The sequence below is a fragment of the Humulus lupulus genome, chromosome 7 (assembly GCF_963169125.1).
Source record: "Humulus lupulus chromosome 7, drHumLupu1.1, whole genome shotgun sequence".
Classification (NCBI taxonomy): domain Eukaryota; kingdom Viridiplantae; phylum Streptophyta; class Magnoliopsida; order Rosales; family Cannabaceae; genus Humulus; species Humulus lupulus.
In genome coordinates, this window is record NC_084799.1 from 16,605,635 (window position 1) to 16,622,975 (window position 17,341).

At 36.8% G+C, this 17,341-nt stretch overlaps 1 protein-coding gene across 1 annotated transcript; it reads right to left on the minus strand.

The window, feature by feature from the left end:
• Positions 1-8,512: 8,512 nt before the first annotated feature.
• LOC133791425 (uncharacterized) lies at positions 8,513-16,576 on the minus strand. The gene is made up of 3 exons (XM_062229354.1): positions 16,457-16,576; positions 15,794-15,919; positions 8,513-8,629 (listed from the first exon to the last, which is right to left on the minus strand). The coding sequence occupies exons 1-3, from the start codon at positions 16,574-16,576 to the stop codon at positions 8,513-8,515; spliced, it is 363 nt and encodes a 120-aa protein (XP_062085338.1).
• Positions 16,577-17,341: the final 765 nt, after the last annotated feature.

Sequence of the window (17,341 nt, forward strand, 5' to 3'; positions counted from 1 at the left end):
GATAGGCCCCCTCCAATTGATGGAGAAGATGTGATAACCATCTCGGGAGGGCCTCATCTCGCGGGCATGGGCAGGAATGCCCAAAAAAGATATGTGAACGAGCTAAAAACTGGGGACGGGTCTCCTTACAAACCCGAACCTAGAGCTCCAAAAAGTAAAAAAATTGAATCCCAACCAATAACCTTTACTGAGGACGACGCGTCCCATGTTCAGTTTCCTCACCATGATCCACTGGTCATCACTCTCCAGCTGGCAAATAAGAGAGTTCATCGAGTTCTCATAGACAATGGGAGCTCAGTAAACATTCTCTATAAGGCCACCCTAGAGAAAATGGGACTCACTCTTCGCGACCTGAAAGCATGTGCGACAACACTGTACGGTTTTTCAGGAGAAGAGACCGCTTGCATGGGATCCGTTGAACTCCCCGTAACCTTGGGAGACTACCTAGTCTCAACAACCAAGATGATGGAGTTCGTGGTAGTAGACCTGCCTTCGGCCTACAACGTGCTGCTCGGAAGACCCGCCCTAGTAGGGTTGGGGGCAGTCTTGTCTGTGAGGCATCTGGCCATTAAGTTCTCTACTCCTAGTGGCATCGGGACGTTGAAGGGAGACCAGTAGGGTAGAAGGGAATGCTATAGCATCTCCCTAAGAGGAAAGAAACAGACGAGTGCACAGGCACTCGTCATTATTCAAAACAAAGATGGGACGATCTTGGAGATAGATGAGGAGATCGACCCAAGGGTGGAGGAGAAAGCTGACCTCGAACCATTAGAAGAGCTCGAAGAAATCAAGCTTGAAGAGTCAGATCCTTCCAAAACAGTAAAGGTCAGGAAACATCTCAAGGAGGAAAATAAATAGCAATTAATTTGCTTCTTGAAGAAAAACCAGGATGTCTTCACGTGGTCACATTCGGACATGGTAGGAATAAGTTCGAACATAGCGAGCCACGCACTAAATATCGATAAAAGCTTCCCACCGAAGCAACAAAAGCGAAGACAACTGGATGACGATAGAAAAAAGGCACTGAAGGAGGAGGTCGATAGGTTAAAAACAAACCGGTTCATTAGGGATGCTTTTTACCCTGATTGGGTTGCCAATCTGGTGTTGGTCCCAAAGCCTAATGGGACGTGGCGATCCTGCATTGACTATTCGGACCTCAACAAGGCTTGTCCGAAGGGCTGTTTTCCCTTACCGAGGATTGACCAGCTCGTGGATGCCACAGCAGGGCATGGACTGATGTCGTTCATGGATGCCTATTCTGGATATAACCAGATTCCCATGCATGCCCCTGACCAGGAACATACGAGTTTTATAACAGACAAAGGGCTATATTGTTACAACGTCATGCCATTCGGGCTCAAAAATGCTGGGGCCACATACCAGCGGCTCGTGAACATGATGTTTTCGGAGCAAATAGTGAACAACATGGAAGTTTATGTTGATGACATGCTAGTTAAGTCTCAACTTAACGATAACCATGTTGATGACCTCAAAGAGTGTTTTGCCGTGCTCCGGAAGTATAACATGAAGCTTAACCCTCAGAAATGCTCCTTTGGGGTATCATCCGGAAAATTCCTGGGTTTCATTGTAAACGCTCGTGGGATAGAAGCTGACCCAGACAAGATCCAGGCCCTAATCGACATGCCCTCACCTCGAAGACACAAAGATGTCCAAAGTTTGACCGGAAGGATGGCGGCACTAAGTAGGTTTATCTCGAAATCTACAGACCGTTGTCTTCCATTTTTCAACCTATTGAGGGGAGGCAAGAAATTTGAATGGACGGAAGAGTGCGAGCTGGCCTTCCAGGAGCTTAAAAAGCATTTCGCAGAGCCCCCCATCTTATCAAAACCTATTACGGGAGAAGTACTGTACTTATATCTTGCCACTACCAAACACGCAATAAGTGCAGTGCTCGTGCGAGAAGAAGAAAAGGTACAGAGGCCCGTATATTACATCAGTAAAAGATCACTTGGGGCAGAGTCGAGATACCCCTTGATGGAAAAGCTAGCTCTCAGCTTAATTCATTCATCTCGCAAACTTCGACCCTACTTTCAGGCGCACCCCATCCATGTATTAACCGATCAACCACTGAGGCAAGTCTTGTCTAAGCCAGAAGCTTCAGGTCGACTTCTTAAATGGGCGGTTGAACTCGGGAAATTCGAGATCACCTACCACCCGAGGACGACCATTAGGGCACAGGCCCTGGCAGACTTTATAGTGGAATGTACCGGCATGACCAACGATGAAGTTATAACCCTGGCCCACGAGCTGTGGAAACTTTACGTCGATGGGTCATCTAATGAGAGTGGATCGGGGTAGGCGTCATTTTGATTACTCCCGCAGGGAGCAGATTTCATTCTGCCTTAAGATTCGACTTCAACGCATCGAATAATGAGGCCGAATACGAGGCTTTACTGGCGGGACTCCGTATAGCCAAAGAGCTCAAAGCTAAAGCAATACATTGCTACAGCGACTCCTAGCTTGTGGTTAACCAAATTTTGGGAGAATACCAGGCTCGTGGCATGAAAATGGCAGCTTACTTAGAAAAGGCAAAGTCCGCATTGGAACATTTCGAGTTTTATGCGATCGAACAGGTTCCCCGAGAGCAAAACTCAAATGCAGATGCCTTAGCTCGGCTCGCTACTTCCACCGAGAATGATGAGCTAAATGTTGTGCCAATAGAACATCTCTCGGCGCCTAGCATTAACGAGCCGGAGCAAGAAGACGTGTGTATGATTGATTCCGAGCCTACCAGTATGACCCCGATAGTCGAATATCTCGAGACCGGCGTCCTTCTGAAAGATCGGAACCAGGCTCGAAAATTAATGTATCAAATTCCCCTTTACACCATTTTGGATGGAAAGCTGTATAGAAGGGGATATTCCATGCCGTTACTTCGGTGCGTGACTCCACCCAAAGCCAAAAAGATCATTGAAGAAATTCATGAAGGGTTCTGTGTTGACCATACTGGGGGGCATAGCCTGTCCAAGAAAATCATACGCCAAGTGTTATCCTAAAAATTTGAAAATAATGACGTGGCAGTAAAATTGACACATGGCATGAGTTAGTGGGGTGATCTGGCTTAGTAATGGTCCAATACATCAGTTAAGGAATTGGACAGATAGTCAAGCCAAATACGCCCGACCGAAGAGAATATTTGGACTGGGGGTTGCTTGGCTCATACCTCAGTTTGAAGACCCTTATAATTAAATTGGAGCCAAGTCCAAGAAGTTGAAGGGGAGGTTTGAATTTTGGTTCAAAGTATAAAAGCAATAGGTCCGATCGGACCTAAGCTTAGGGGACCTCTTGTTAAGTTTGGCTCGAATGAGTTCAAAGAGAATGACCAAGGCTCAAGTTTTACTCAAGGGGAAAGCCACATAATGGCCGATCGGGTATGATGTGGAAGAGGTACACTTGGGCTTGAATGAGGTGAGGAAAAGTATACCTCGGACCACTTTGGTCAGAGGAGAAGATGTTAAAGTCCGATCGAGCTTTGGTTGAAAAGGAGAGGACTATGTCCGATCGGACATACTCATAGGAGATACCTTGGGTCATTTGGGTCCAAGGTGATGGTATGTAAAAGAAGAGTCCAAGGTCCGATCGGACCTTGGTTGAACAAAGAAAGGCTCGGACCATGTTGGTCCGAGGAGAAGAAAGTTGTGTCCGATCGGACATGATGCTTATGGGGTACCTTGGACCATTTTGGTCCAAGGAGATGTAAATGGTGGCTCGGACCACCTTGGTCCGAGGAGAAAGGTCCAAGGTCCGATCAGACCTTGGTTGAACAAAGAAGGCTTGAACCATTTAGGTCCGAGGAGAGGGACATTGTGTCTGATCGAACAAGACGCCTATGGGAGTGCCTTGAACCATCTTGCTCCGAGGAGATGGCAAGAAGAGATGGCTCGGACCACCTTGGTCCGAGGAGGAGAGTGCAAGGTCCGATCGGACCTTGACTGAAGGAGCCAAAAGAGGGTGGTTTGAACCACCTTAAGCCAAAGAAGACAACCATTGTGTCCGATCGGGCACAATGAAAGAGGATGCCTCGAATTTGCCCGAAGTAAGAAGCAAAGTAAGTACCTTCGGACGACCTTGGTCCGAGGAGAGCCATGCACATACCACCTTTGACCTACGTAAAGCTTGAAGAGTAGTCAACATGCATGAGAGACTATGCCAAACTGCCCGAAACTACTTCAGTGAGAATTGGTCCAAGCATCCGGGAATCTCTCAATCCTCATTTGAATTTAGGGATCAGTTGTATTTTGAATATTTATTTTGTAATATAAATATTAGGAAAATAATGAAATATCCCAACCTAAAGGGGATATCAGTTGAGAATCCCAGGTCTATAAATAGAGAGTTGGGAGGATCATAAAGGGACTTTTTTGGCAAAAAATTAAGAGTTAACCTGTGTTCTAGAGAGAGAAAGTGTTTTCCCTGAGAGAACCCCTTTTTGTATTCTGGAATATTTTTCACTGAAGAAACTCAGTTGACACGGTTCATCTGATCTTGAGTGTGAATACATAATAAAATCTCTAAGTGGATTAGGCTATTACCGATCATCGAGGCTGAACCACTATAAAATCTCGTGTCATTTACTTTCCTTGATAAAAATTGTCTGTTGTCGTTTATAATTCTCTTGAAGGTTTGTCGTAGTTGACGTTCTTACGTCGTTGGCTAAATTCACAGTCAACACCAAGGTTATTTTTGGCCTACCATCAAATCAGATTCCTTCGAATACGTAAAGAAGTGCGATAAGTGCTAGCGGTTCGCCACGATTCCTCGAGCTCCACCATCTGAGCTGACCATGATGACTTCCCCATGGCCATTTGCGGTATGGGGAATCGACCTCATAGGCTCTCTCCCAACTGGTAAGGGCGGAGTGAAGTATGCTGTAGTTGCTGTAGATTACTTCACAAAGTGGACAAAAGCTGAACCGTTAGCAACAATAACTTCCAAGAAAGTCCTTGACTTCGTGGTAAAGAACATTGTATGCCGATATGGGATGCCGAGGAAAATTGTATCCGACAACAGAACCCAGTTCGATAGCGACTTGTTCACCAACTTTTGCGATAAAAATGGAATAATAAAGAGTTTTTCGTCAGTGGCTCATCCTCAGGCGAATGGCCAGGTTGAAGCTGTAAACAAAACTCTCAAGAGTTCGCTAAAGAAAAAGTTGGAGGAAGCAAAAGGACGATGGCCCGAAGAATTGCCCCAAGTCCTATGGGGATATAGGACTACAACCCGAACATCAACAGGACATACCCCGTTCTCTCCGGCGTACGGTTGCGAGGCTATGTTGCCTGTTGAGGTCAAAATTCCTACAATTTGAGCCCACACTTATGACCAAGACTCGAACCACACTCGGCTCGAAGAAACCCTGGACCTGATTGAAGAAAGAAGAAACGAAGCTCAGTTAAGAAATGCTGCATACCAACAGCGAGCTACTAGGTACTTCAACAAGAGGGTTCGAGATCGAAAATTCGGTGTGGGAGATTCGGTGCTAAGGTGTATATTTTTGGCAACGCGAGATCCAGCAGCTAGCGTGCTCGGGCCAAATTGGGAAGGACCCTACCAGGTAGAGTCAGTCATCCGATCCGGTGTCTACAAGCTAGCGAGATTGGATGGGAGCCTAATACCGCGAGCATGGAATGGCGAACACCTAAGAACTTACTATCAATAGTGTAGGAAGGATGTCGCCTATAACCATGCTTGTCTATTTGTATTGTTTTGCCTACTCTTGGATTTTATCAAATAAAAAGTTATTTCGTCTGATATAATGTATTTTTGCAATCTCTCTTAATCTAATAACCTATGGTCACATTCATAGGATATTAAGGGGGCATCATTGGTATATATATAAATACCACTAGCTTGAAAAATAAATTAAGATATACGAAATACATACAAGTGTTTGGATGTAACCAAATGCGCGAGCTAAGGTAATTTGGATATAACCGAATTATTAAAAACATATAAGTGTTTGGATGTAACCAAATGCGCGAGCTAAGGTAATTTGGATATAACCGAATTATCAAAAATATATAAGTGTTTGGATGTAACCAAATGCGCGAGCTAAGGTAATTTGGATATAACCGAATTATCAAAAACATATAAGTGTTTGGATGTAACCAAATGCGCGAGCTAAGGTAATTTGGATATAACCGAATTATCAAAAACATATTAGTGTATGGATTACAAACCAATCACGACCTTAACAGGTTTGGAGCAAACCAGCTAAAACTAATCGACGATAAGTTGGAACATAAACCCACTTCGAGTTAAGTCGAGATCGAGGCTTAGTATCTTATAAAACAATAGTTTCTCATAACCTCGGAGAGATAACCGAGGACGAGAAAAAGTAACTAAAAAATAAGATATAACTAAACCGTTTGCATTACACACCATAGAAGTACTTTCGGGTTCATGGTTAAAGTAATATCCGACCTTGACGGATAATGAGATCGGAAGCAGATAATTCGAGCAAACTGTGCATGAATGCATTGAGCCTCGAGCCTAAGTCCAAATTATGTTTGTGCGAATAAACAAACATACGCGATTCTTTAATATAAAATGTGCAAAATATCTCGAATCAAGAAATGTAAAGCATATATATTAAAAGAAAAGAAAAAGAAATTGTATCAGCCCTACGGGCATAAATTAAAACAATTACAAAAATAAAGGGACGCAGCCCCGAGATGAGATTCAAGAAGGAGTAGTCTCCTTAGACTTCTCAGCACCAATAGCACTAGACTCTCCAGGACGAATAGCATGACTATCCTTCTGAGCAGCCTCCTCCGCCTCAAGCTGAGCATTCCACTTATCTACGAGCTTCGCCTCAAGAGGACCTAGGAAGCTGGTATCGAGGTCAGCGTTGCTAGCCTAGATCCTGTACATGGCTTGATCGACCACTTTTTCTTTCTTCTCTTTGAACTCGTTAAGGAGGCGGGCCTTTTCATTTTTGATTATCTCGAAAGTGGCAACTTTCTCCTCCTCGATCTTGGCATTAGTTTTCTCCAGCTCCGCAAGACGAGCCTTCACCTTTTCGAGCTCTGTCTTCGAGTCCTTGAGTTCATCAGCCATTTTAAGCTGGAGATCCCTCGACTCCTGGGCCAGAGACATGCTCGTATGCACCTCATTGGTAAGCTTATAATTAAGCTGTGCCGAGACGACGAGGGCCTGAAACACAGAGAGATTGAATTAGAACAGAAGCCAAGGCACATAAGCAATTAAAGGTAAGTTATGAAAATTACCGCGGCAGTAAGTTCAATACTCTTATCATAAAGAGTATTTCAGTCTCGGGCCTTATTCACAAACTCCCAGTGATCACCGTCGAATCCTGAAAGACTCTGACCCACTCGAGAAAGGATATCCGAGCCATTGGTCAGGATCCTTATCAAATCTGACGGTCAGGGACAAATGACAAGATGGCGCCGAAAAGGTAGCAGGCGAACGATCGTGGGCAGATTTCCAAGGTACTCGAGTACCTTGAGTGAGCAATACCCAACTGGCACGTGTCCATACACGAAAATGTGTGACGGTGCAGTTCCCGAGAAAAGTAGTTCAAAAGTTTCCTTCTCATAGGATTCGAACAAATACTTTTGAGGGGGCAAAATGTTACACCCAGATTTCGAGCCTTGAAAATTGTGATCTCGAAAGCTGGATTCGTTAGGTGTGAGCTCGCAATATCTAGAATACGTGTTCGCAACCTAGGCGTCGAACCTTCAAAGCAGGTGGCAACCTTGAAATGGCGGTCTCGAAGCCTTTGCAAGCTCGGAAGATAGAACATCGTGATACGTCCATTGTCGTGTGACCTCGGATCAAGTGGCCCGAGCTTGGCTTAAGTGTGAGCTCGGTGTTTCATTCTAAGTTGATTTCGAGAAAATAATACAACTCGAAAGTCACTCAGAGACCTGGGCTGGTACGATGCTGACGATGTTGATTGCTGACTTCGAACATCTTAGTGAGTCACTTGGAAAGACGTAGTCTACATTTATTGTTGTAACTTCCCTATAATAAAGGGATATTTATTAGTCAGTTATACGCCCCCTGGTCTTCAGGGGACGTTTCCTTGTATATAGGAGTTACAGGCTTTTAAAGCCATTATATTTATTAATGTAAATGATAACTTCCCAGAGACGTGTGAGATAGTATCCTGAGACTTCCTCTATAAATAGAGAAGTCCTGTACCTTTGTAAATGACCGAAATTTTGTGATCTTGAGAGAAACTCTGGAGAATTCATCTCTGAAGAATTTCTAGGAATTTCTAAGTTCTAATAACAAAGACTCGTGGACTAGGCAGAGTTAAATACTGAACAACGTAAAAAATCCTCCTTGTTCTATTGTATTTTTCTGGCCATAACTATTTGCTGTTTACGTGCTCTATATTTACTGTTGACGAAAAACGGCGTCAACAGGTGCATATATCATTACTCTTAAAATAAATTAGTTGCATTTGTCTCTAGATTTTCAATAGTACTGTTTTTTTCTTAGATTTTCAATAGTTGTACTTTCTTCATGCTGTGTGGCTGGTAACATAATCAATTGCTGCCTGTACGGTGCTGATATTTTCTTGTTCTTCCTCTGGTATGTCAATGTTAAATTCATTCTCCAGAGCCATAAAAAGCTCAGCCTGAAAGAGGAATGCATAAGTAGTATATTGACAACATACACTAGCAAGTTCGTATAAAATTTGGTGAAATTAGATTAACAAAAAAAAAAAAAAAAACTACAAATAAATAAAAGAATGAAAACAACTCAATCAACCTTTACACATAATATTTTGACATGATTGACTGTAAAGATTGATTTTGGACAATAAAGATTTTTAATATATGATTGAAAAATGCATTTATATATTATATAAATTACTCCTATTTAATTAATATGACGTAATATTATTAAATATAAGTAGTATTAAAATAAAAAGAGTGCTAAGGAGATTATCCTCTCTACCATCTTTTGCATTCTAGTTTTATGACAAGTATTCTTTTTTAATCAATGTTTATTTGTACTTAATAATTAAGTATGTTATTATAATTTTATTACACTTATGTCACTCTAATAAATTACGCATTAATATTTTTTACTCAGGAGAGAATAAAAATTAGGAAAAAAATTAGTCCTATTTTTAAAAATATAAAACATGACACATATTTAGAAGCTTTTATTTATTACACCACAAAGCAATTACTTAAATTGCACAACAAAGCAAATACAAGCCTTGCCAACTGAATAATATTTATATATAATAGAATAAAAAGATAAACAAATAATAAAGAGAAATGGAACCTACCTTATAAATGGTGTTATAAACTTGATATATATTTGTTTATTTATTTATATATATAAAGAGAAAGAAATAACAAAGCGCAACTGGCCACTATTGTATATATTCTCTTCTATATAAAAAGTGTGTAGATAACAGAAAGTTTTGGTTTTAACGTCTTGTTTTGTTAACTTTAACGGAATATTATAAATATTTAACAAAATATACCTTTAAAACTAATTAAAAATAAATATTTATTAATTATATTAGTATAAATTCAAATATTATAATATAAATTCAAATGTTATAAGATATTATTATTATAAAATATAATACAAAACTAGATATTTAATAATTATATTAATATAAATTTAAATGTTATATAATATTATTATGATAATAATATATAATCTTAATTTTTTACTAATTATATTTGTTGACCCAAGATTTGGCCAACTGACACGGAGTCAAAATGTGAATGATGTGAATGAACGTATAAAGAAGAACGTAATGACAAAAGTAAACAAAACACAGTAATTTATAGTGGTTCGACCCCAGGATCTGGTAATGACCTACGTCCACTTAAACTGATATTGATATAAGAATCAGAAGAGTGATCAAAGAACTAGGGTTCAATGAGTTTCACTAACCTCTGAAGAACAACACAAGCTTACTAGGAGAATTACTATAGTTTCGAATGATTCAAAAGCCCCAAAAGTCCCCTCCCTGGAGCTATCTATTGCTATTTATAGGCTCAAAGGGGGTTTACAAAAGATTGTTACAGATATTCTCCCCTGAATAACCGGATACTCAGGAGATTGAGTGAGATAAATTCGGGATTACAAAGATCTTCCCATAAATGTCGCCTTGTACATAGAACCGTTGACCAGGCTGGTCGCGGGTAAGACGGGCTTACCCTACTTCTACTGTGTTCTCTGGTCGATACTCTAGCAGGCGCTTCCAGGTGTCAGCCACGTGCCCAGGGATTACTTGCCACGTCATAAATGCAAATGTATTGGATAACAATATTAATATGAATTTAAATATTATATATAAGTATCGTGTGTATATTATATTATGTATATATAATACATAATCTCAATTTTTATTAAAAAAATTATCATTTATATTTAAAAACAAAACATGTTATTTTTTTATTTGATCTAACTCATACAAATATATATATATTCATATTGAATAATAATTAATATTATAAATATATTACATATAGGTGTCGTGTGTATATATGTAGAGTCCCAGAATTTACTTAGCTAGTTAGGTTGTAGTAATAACTAGTATTATTTATAGTATTTTTATTACAGTGGATTTTGGTTCAAGCCAGGACTTAGTTGGAAACTCATAGCGACAATTATGGATTTTATAAGTTTAACCTATAGTTTAAGAATATTAATTATAACATAAGATTTGATTAATATTGCTGGTCTTAGGTGTATTATTTATTATAATCTAAAGTTTAGATATAATTAGTAAGATCATGACATTTGTCGTGTGCATGTTTATTTAAGGATTTAATTATAGTTTAAATAAAAGAAAGTTCAAGAAAGCTCTAGAATCTTCCAAGACCATTAAGAGCATGACATTTGTCACAATCTTGTTTATTTATGGATTAGATTGTTATTTAGATAATTAAATAGATTTTTCGTAACTTTAAGGTACGGTAACTTCTGACCTATTTTTGACCCAGTTATGTTATGAATTTAGAAAAATAGTATTTCTAGAAAGTTGTAGATAATTGAATTAAATTTCTAACGGTATAAAGATGGTCTAAATCGGAGTTCTACAACTTCAGTTATGTTGATTTTACTACATGTAAGTTTAGAGTTACGAGATTTAGGAAGTTAGAAGTTAGGATTCTATTTTATTTAAATTTAAATTTGGATTATAGTTAGAATGAAATTAAGTATTTTTTTTTTAAATAGAAGAAAGATCTAGAAACTCTAGAACCTTCCAGAATCACTAAGAGCATAACACTTGTCATAGTCATGTTTATTTGAGGATTTAAGTATTTTTTTTAATAGGATAATTTCACTCCTCAAACTCTATAAATAGGACCTAGTACCCAACCCTTTCACTTACTCTTCAGCTGTGATCAGACTCCAAGGTGCTAGTGAGACCTTAAGAGTGATAAACGCTTGAGTTTGGAAAAAGCTTTGTCATTCCTAAGCTTTATAAAATACTTGGGAAGTGAGGATTAGTGTATTTCGGTATTGGAGTTAGACCAATCCATAAGGTTAACTAAGGTACTTAAGTCCAATTCTTTAAAACTCTTTAGTTTTCTTTAGTTCCTTTTATTCAGATCCTAACTTTCGTTATTGGTTCTTGATTAGGTTCTTGAAACTTAAGTTCTTTCTTGGTAAGTTTCTTCTTGATGGTTTAGCTTCCACATTCATTCTTTATTCTTTAGAAATACTTACCATTCTTATTGTTGGTTTTAGGAGTGTTCCAAGTCCCACATTTGTTCTTATATCCCATTTTTGGTAAGGAAAATATGATAGATCTTGTATGTTTGTATGATATGTTATGCTTATATGTTATGTTTATGTTATGATAAGTTTATGTTATGTTATGTTTATGCTATAATATGTATATGTATGATATATTTTGTAGTCCTTGGGCATATGATTTGTTTAGATAACAAGCCCAAAGATTATGTTTTTAGTCGCTTGGGCATATGACTTGCTTAGATAGCAAGCCCCAAGATTATTTTATCATTTTCATGGTTTAGAGTTATGGTTTACCCTACCTCAGATATTAGACAGGGGACCTACATGAGTTATCATATACTACCATGTGATCTAACCTACCTCAGATATTAGACATGGGACCTAGATGGTTTATCACATGCCATGTTAATGAGTTAATGGCCATTAATATTGTAGTCCTATATGATATATGTTTTATAGTTTATGTTTGTGATGTAGTTTTATGTTTATGATATATGATGTAGGTTTTTAGTGGGTTTTCCTTGCTGAGCATTAGGCTCGTTCCTTTATTTATTTTTAGTGTAATGCAGGAAACTAGATAAGGAGGCGGAAGGATTCTTGGAAGCTTGGCATGTGTGTTGAGGATGAACAGACTGAGTGGACTGCGTGTTGCTCGAGGATGACGTTATTTTAGTCTTTTAAAAAAATTATGTTCTGATGTAATTCCGCAACTAGTATTTAAAGTTTATGTTTTTTTATGTTTTGTCAAAAATGTTTTTATGTTTTAAACAATGGGTACCCATACCATGTTTTACATTCTTTGTTGTAATATTTGTTTTTTTTTTTTAATTTTAATAAAGTGATTATTATATTCAAAGTAGTAGCTATGTCTAGTAGTTTTAATGATCCAAGGTCTTAGAAATAGTTGGGTCATTACAATTGGTATCAGAGCAACGGTCCATTTACATGAAATTCTCCTTGATACACATGCTCAAGCTCCGAATCTAACTGTCAATGTAAGTGTTTATGTTATAGTTGCTATGATTATGTGTATTAGCCCTTATGTTTTCAGTTAAGAATATTTATTAATTAGTTTATTTTTCATTATTTATTTTATTTATTATCTTTGCATGTATGATTGTATAGTGAATTTTTTTTTTCCAAATGAATATTATTGTTATTTTTGAATAACATGTATGAGTTTGATTTTTTTTACAATCATAATAAATAATAAATTTAAACACTAATGACCAAGTTCGGTGAGGGTGGATACAAATCAATGGACCGAGTTCTATATTGAGAGTTTAGGGGGCCATAGTAGTGGGAACGATATTACTGATCCCAGCCCTCCCTCAGTATGGTTAACTTTGGAACAACGATGAGTTTCGAGCCTGAGAATTAAGTCATATAGGATAATTAGAAACACACTTAGAAAATAATAAAGATGGCTTTTTTTTTTTAAAGTTTAGAAACACACCGTAATTATAAAGAAGGCTCACATTTTTTTTTCATAAGAAGTCATAAATTAATAGGTCCAAGTTATGTTTGCTTAGATTAAGTTTTGCCTTAGAGCCTATTAGGGTAAGTTCTAACATGTTCTCGACTGTTAGAACTTTTGCTGAAGATGTCGCTCAAAAGATCTGCACGCGCGAATGTCATTGCCTCCAACGCTGCTCCTGAGAGCAATGAAGCCCCTCCAGTTCACAGAAGGGGAGTACGTGCTACTGCCAACCGAAGTGCGCTGCCGGTTGACAACACTGTGGAAATTGCAAGACTACGACAACAAGTGGAGGAATTACTACAGCAACAACGACAACAGATTCAGCCTCCGCCGCAACCACAGCCTCAGCAAATGGCTCAAGTACCCCATCAAGTAAGTCCTTATGGGGGATGGCCAATGGCGATCCATGCACCATACCCAGCTCAGCACATGGAACCAATCTATGAGCGGTTTCGTAAGCAACACGCTCCAAATTTTGAAGGGACAACAGACCCCTTCGAGGCAGAAGAATGGCTCAGAAATGTAGAGCCGATCCTAGCGTATATGAATCTCGGCAACACGGATCGCATATCCTGCGTTTTGCCTCTGCTTAAGAAGGATGCTAGAATATGGTGGGACTTAGTAAAGCAGATTAACGATGTCGCCACCATGATATGGACAAGATTTGTAGAGTTGTTCCACAAGAAGTATTACAACTCGGCAGTTATCGCTACAAGGGTCGAGGAGTTCACTAGTTTGAAGTAGGGCAACTTAACGGTAGTAGAATATGCTCGACAGTTCAACAGATTAGCCAAGTTTGCACCAAAGTTGGTTTCTAACTAACTTTATGAGGGTGACCAAGTTTGTTAGAGAACTTAGACCAAAGATTGAATTAGGAGTTAAGCTAGCAAACCCAGAAAATACTATCTATGCCAATGTTCTAGAAACGGCAATAGAAGTAGAAAGGCTTCAGGCGAATGTTAGTAAGGAGAAGGCTAGTAAGCCTGAGCCTAAACAGCAGGTTCAACCTCAGAATGGTCGGACCAACCATAACAATAGCCGTCAGCATAGCAATAGTAATAGTTGGGTCATTACAATATAAATAGTATGACGGTGTAACTGCATAAGAAATTATAATAACATTTATCTTCTATAAAAAATAAACAAGCTTTTTCTTCAATCATTAAGGTGTAATTTGAATAATATCATGAATGTTTTGTACCTTAAATATGGTAGTTTGTAATCTAAAATATTATCGTATTATATATATTTAAAAAAACTATAAACAATGTTTTGGTCTAGTTTTTCTTTTGATATGTTTATGTCATTCTTTTATATATAATATTATTTATTTGTTTGAAATTTATATGACAATCATACAAATTTAATAAAAATAATTAATAAATTCTATAAATGAAACTAAGGAAATATGTATTGCACGTTATTTGTATCTAGTATTATATATAAAAACGAAGTTGAGAGAAGAATTAATAACCTTTTTCTTGCATTTGGCGAAGAAGAGTAAGTGAAAAATTAGTAGAGTAATTTAGTTGGAGTAGCATAAATGTAATAAAATTATAGGGAGCGACTACAACGCATCACCATTTTTTGCAACACCGGTGCATCCTTTTTCTATTTCGGCACCTGAATAGTTATAATCTCAAATTTTTTTATATGATGGTGTACATTATAGCTATCTAGAACATCCTACAAATTTTCAAGAAATTCTGAATAAATTATGGTACCGAAACAGGGTCTAAACTGTTTATTGTACTCGTGCCTGTTTTTTTGTGTACGCGTGTAAAATTTGACAGTTTGAACTCTGTTTTCGGCTTCGTAAAATATTCAGAATTTCTTGAAAATTTGCAGCATATAAATACCTATAATGTACACCGTCATATAAAAAAAATTGAGATTATATCTATCCAGGTACCAAAATAGAAAAATGATACACCAGTGTTGCAAAAAAAGGTGATGCGTTGTGGTCGCTCCCTAAAATTATAATATAATGACTAATATTTATTAAAAATAAATATTACTTAAAGATGATATTTATCATAAAACTAAATAGAAAATGCAAAAAAGAGTGGATAAAGAATTTACTTTGCACTCCTATTTAAAAATTGAAAATTGAGAAGATAATAATAATTGTAGTATAAATTACCAAGTCAAGATCATTAGCTCCAAGATCCTCCACAAAGCTTGCAGTATTAAGTAACTCGGATTTTGAAATACCCAGTTGCCAAAACAGAAATTATGTATAAATATGTCATCACTTAATTATAATGCAAGGAATTATGCTAATTTTTTAAAATTATATAGAAAAATATACATTCGAAATTATATACGAAACGCCATTTTTTATTTATTTATTATTTTTTATCCAAATTAAAACATTAATACATATTATTGTTATATGTATATCGATATCAAAAGGTTTTTATTTTAATCGTTCTGTTTGGAGTTTAATTTAAAATCTCCAAAATTCTCGTGCAATAACAAAATAATTAGCCAATAAGCATAACAAAATAAGTTGATCAATAATAACGTATAATATTTTTTTAAATTATAAAAATAAAATAACGTATATTAATCATTACTTACACTGCAAGAAACTCTAAGACCAACAGTACGTGGTGGCTGTGATCCAAAGTTGAGAGAGCTTATTCGGAACTTAACAGAAAGTGAAGCTGACTTCAAACCATAATTTTTTTTCGATGTCGTTTTTCGCTGCTCAACATAATTATATAAATATATATATATAAATAATAGGATATAATGTTTATATAATTTATTTACAAATAATATTAAAAAAAATTACAAAAAGCGCTTTATATCAAGTTGATTTGTCAACTTCTCATTATTATTATTAAATTAAGTCAAAATATTCAACAAATGAATAGCTATTCATGAATCATTAACAATTATCCAAAGAAAAAAAAAAATTAATCGGCCGGGCTATTTAGTATAATTCAAAAATATTTTACAAATAATTATATTAATTACGTATGAATTTACAAATAAATTTTTATAATTATACATGTAAAAATATATTATATATATGCACTCAAAATTACTTAAATAACAAAGCCAATTTCCGAAAAGGATATTACATCCAAATTAACCTAGCTATATATCATCAACATTATTTTCTCTATTTGTATCAAAAGTCAAAACTCAAAATATAAAGAAAATTAAATAAAGATGATCATGCTTTGAGATGGAAAAAAAATTGAAAAGAAGAAAGTAATAAATATATGTACGTACAAAGGAGATGTGGTGCAACTGCGGGGAGCGAGATCTCAAGGAGATCACTGGATAAGCTGCCGCTGCTGCTACTCCTGTTATGGTCGTCATTGATGATCTGATCAGAGAAGAAAAAGCCATAGCTACTTTGAGGGTATTAAATAAGGAAATTTTATTCAATCAAGTAAACAAGTGTATTATTATTTATTCATTTATTGCTTTTCTACGTACCTTCGTTTAATATATATAATATAGCTGGTGGGAAGTTTGGGTTGTCGAAATATGTATATCTTTTATATGGAATTGGATTATATTCCGTTCACGGAACGGTTCAGTCAAAAAATAGTCAAAGGGGGCTTCAATTTGTACTACTATTGGATTGACATTATAACACTATTTCTGATAAAAAGTGAGGCTAAATAGTGTAGTTTGTCCCATTGCACAGTTAATGCAACTGTGCAAGCCATCGGAGATAACCGGTTTTATAATATTTAATGTGAATAGTTACACGTTGGGGGTGGTTTTTTTTGGTAATTGTACTTCTTGAACTTGTGGTCTTTTGGTAATTTGTAGCTTCATAACATATTTGTTGTTTTTTTACATTGACTGTACATTTAGTACATTGTTCTTACTATTTTGCACATTATTTATGATTTCGCAACACATACTGTTTAACACAGGTAGATGGGCCAATTTGAGTCCATGAGCACGAAACGAAAATGGTCTATTACAGTGAAATAAACTTTAAAATTGAGATTTTTTTTATTAGGCCCAAAGTTATGAATGAGGCACATAAGATAAATTTTTGTAATGAAGATGTTTTATTTAATATATCTTCCCCTTTTGTTATGTTACCAGCAGACAAAGTAGTGATAAATTAATATATCAGAAGACGTAGTATTGAAT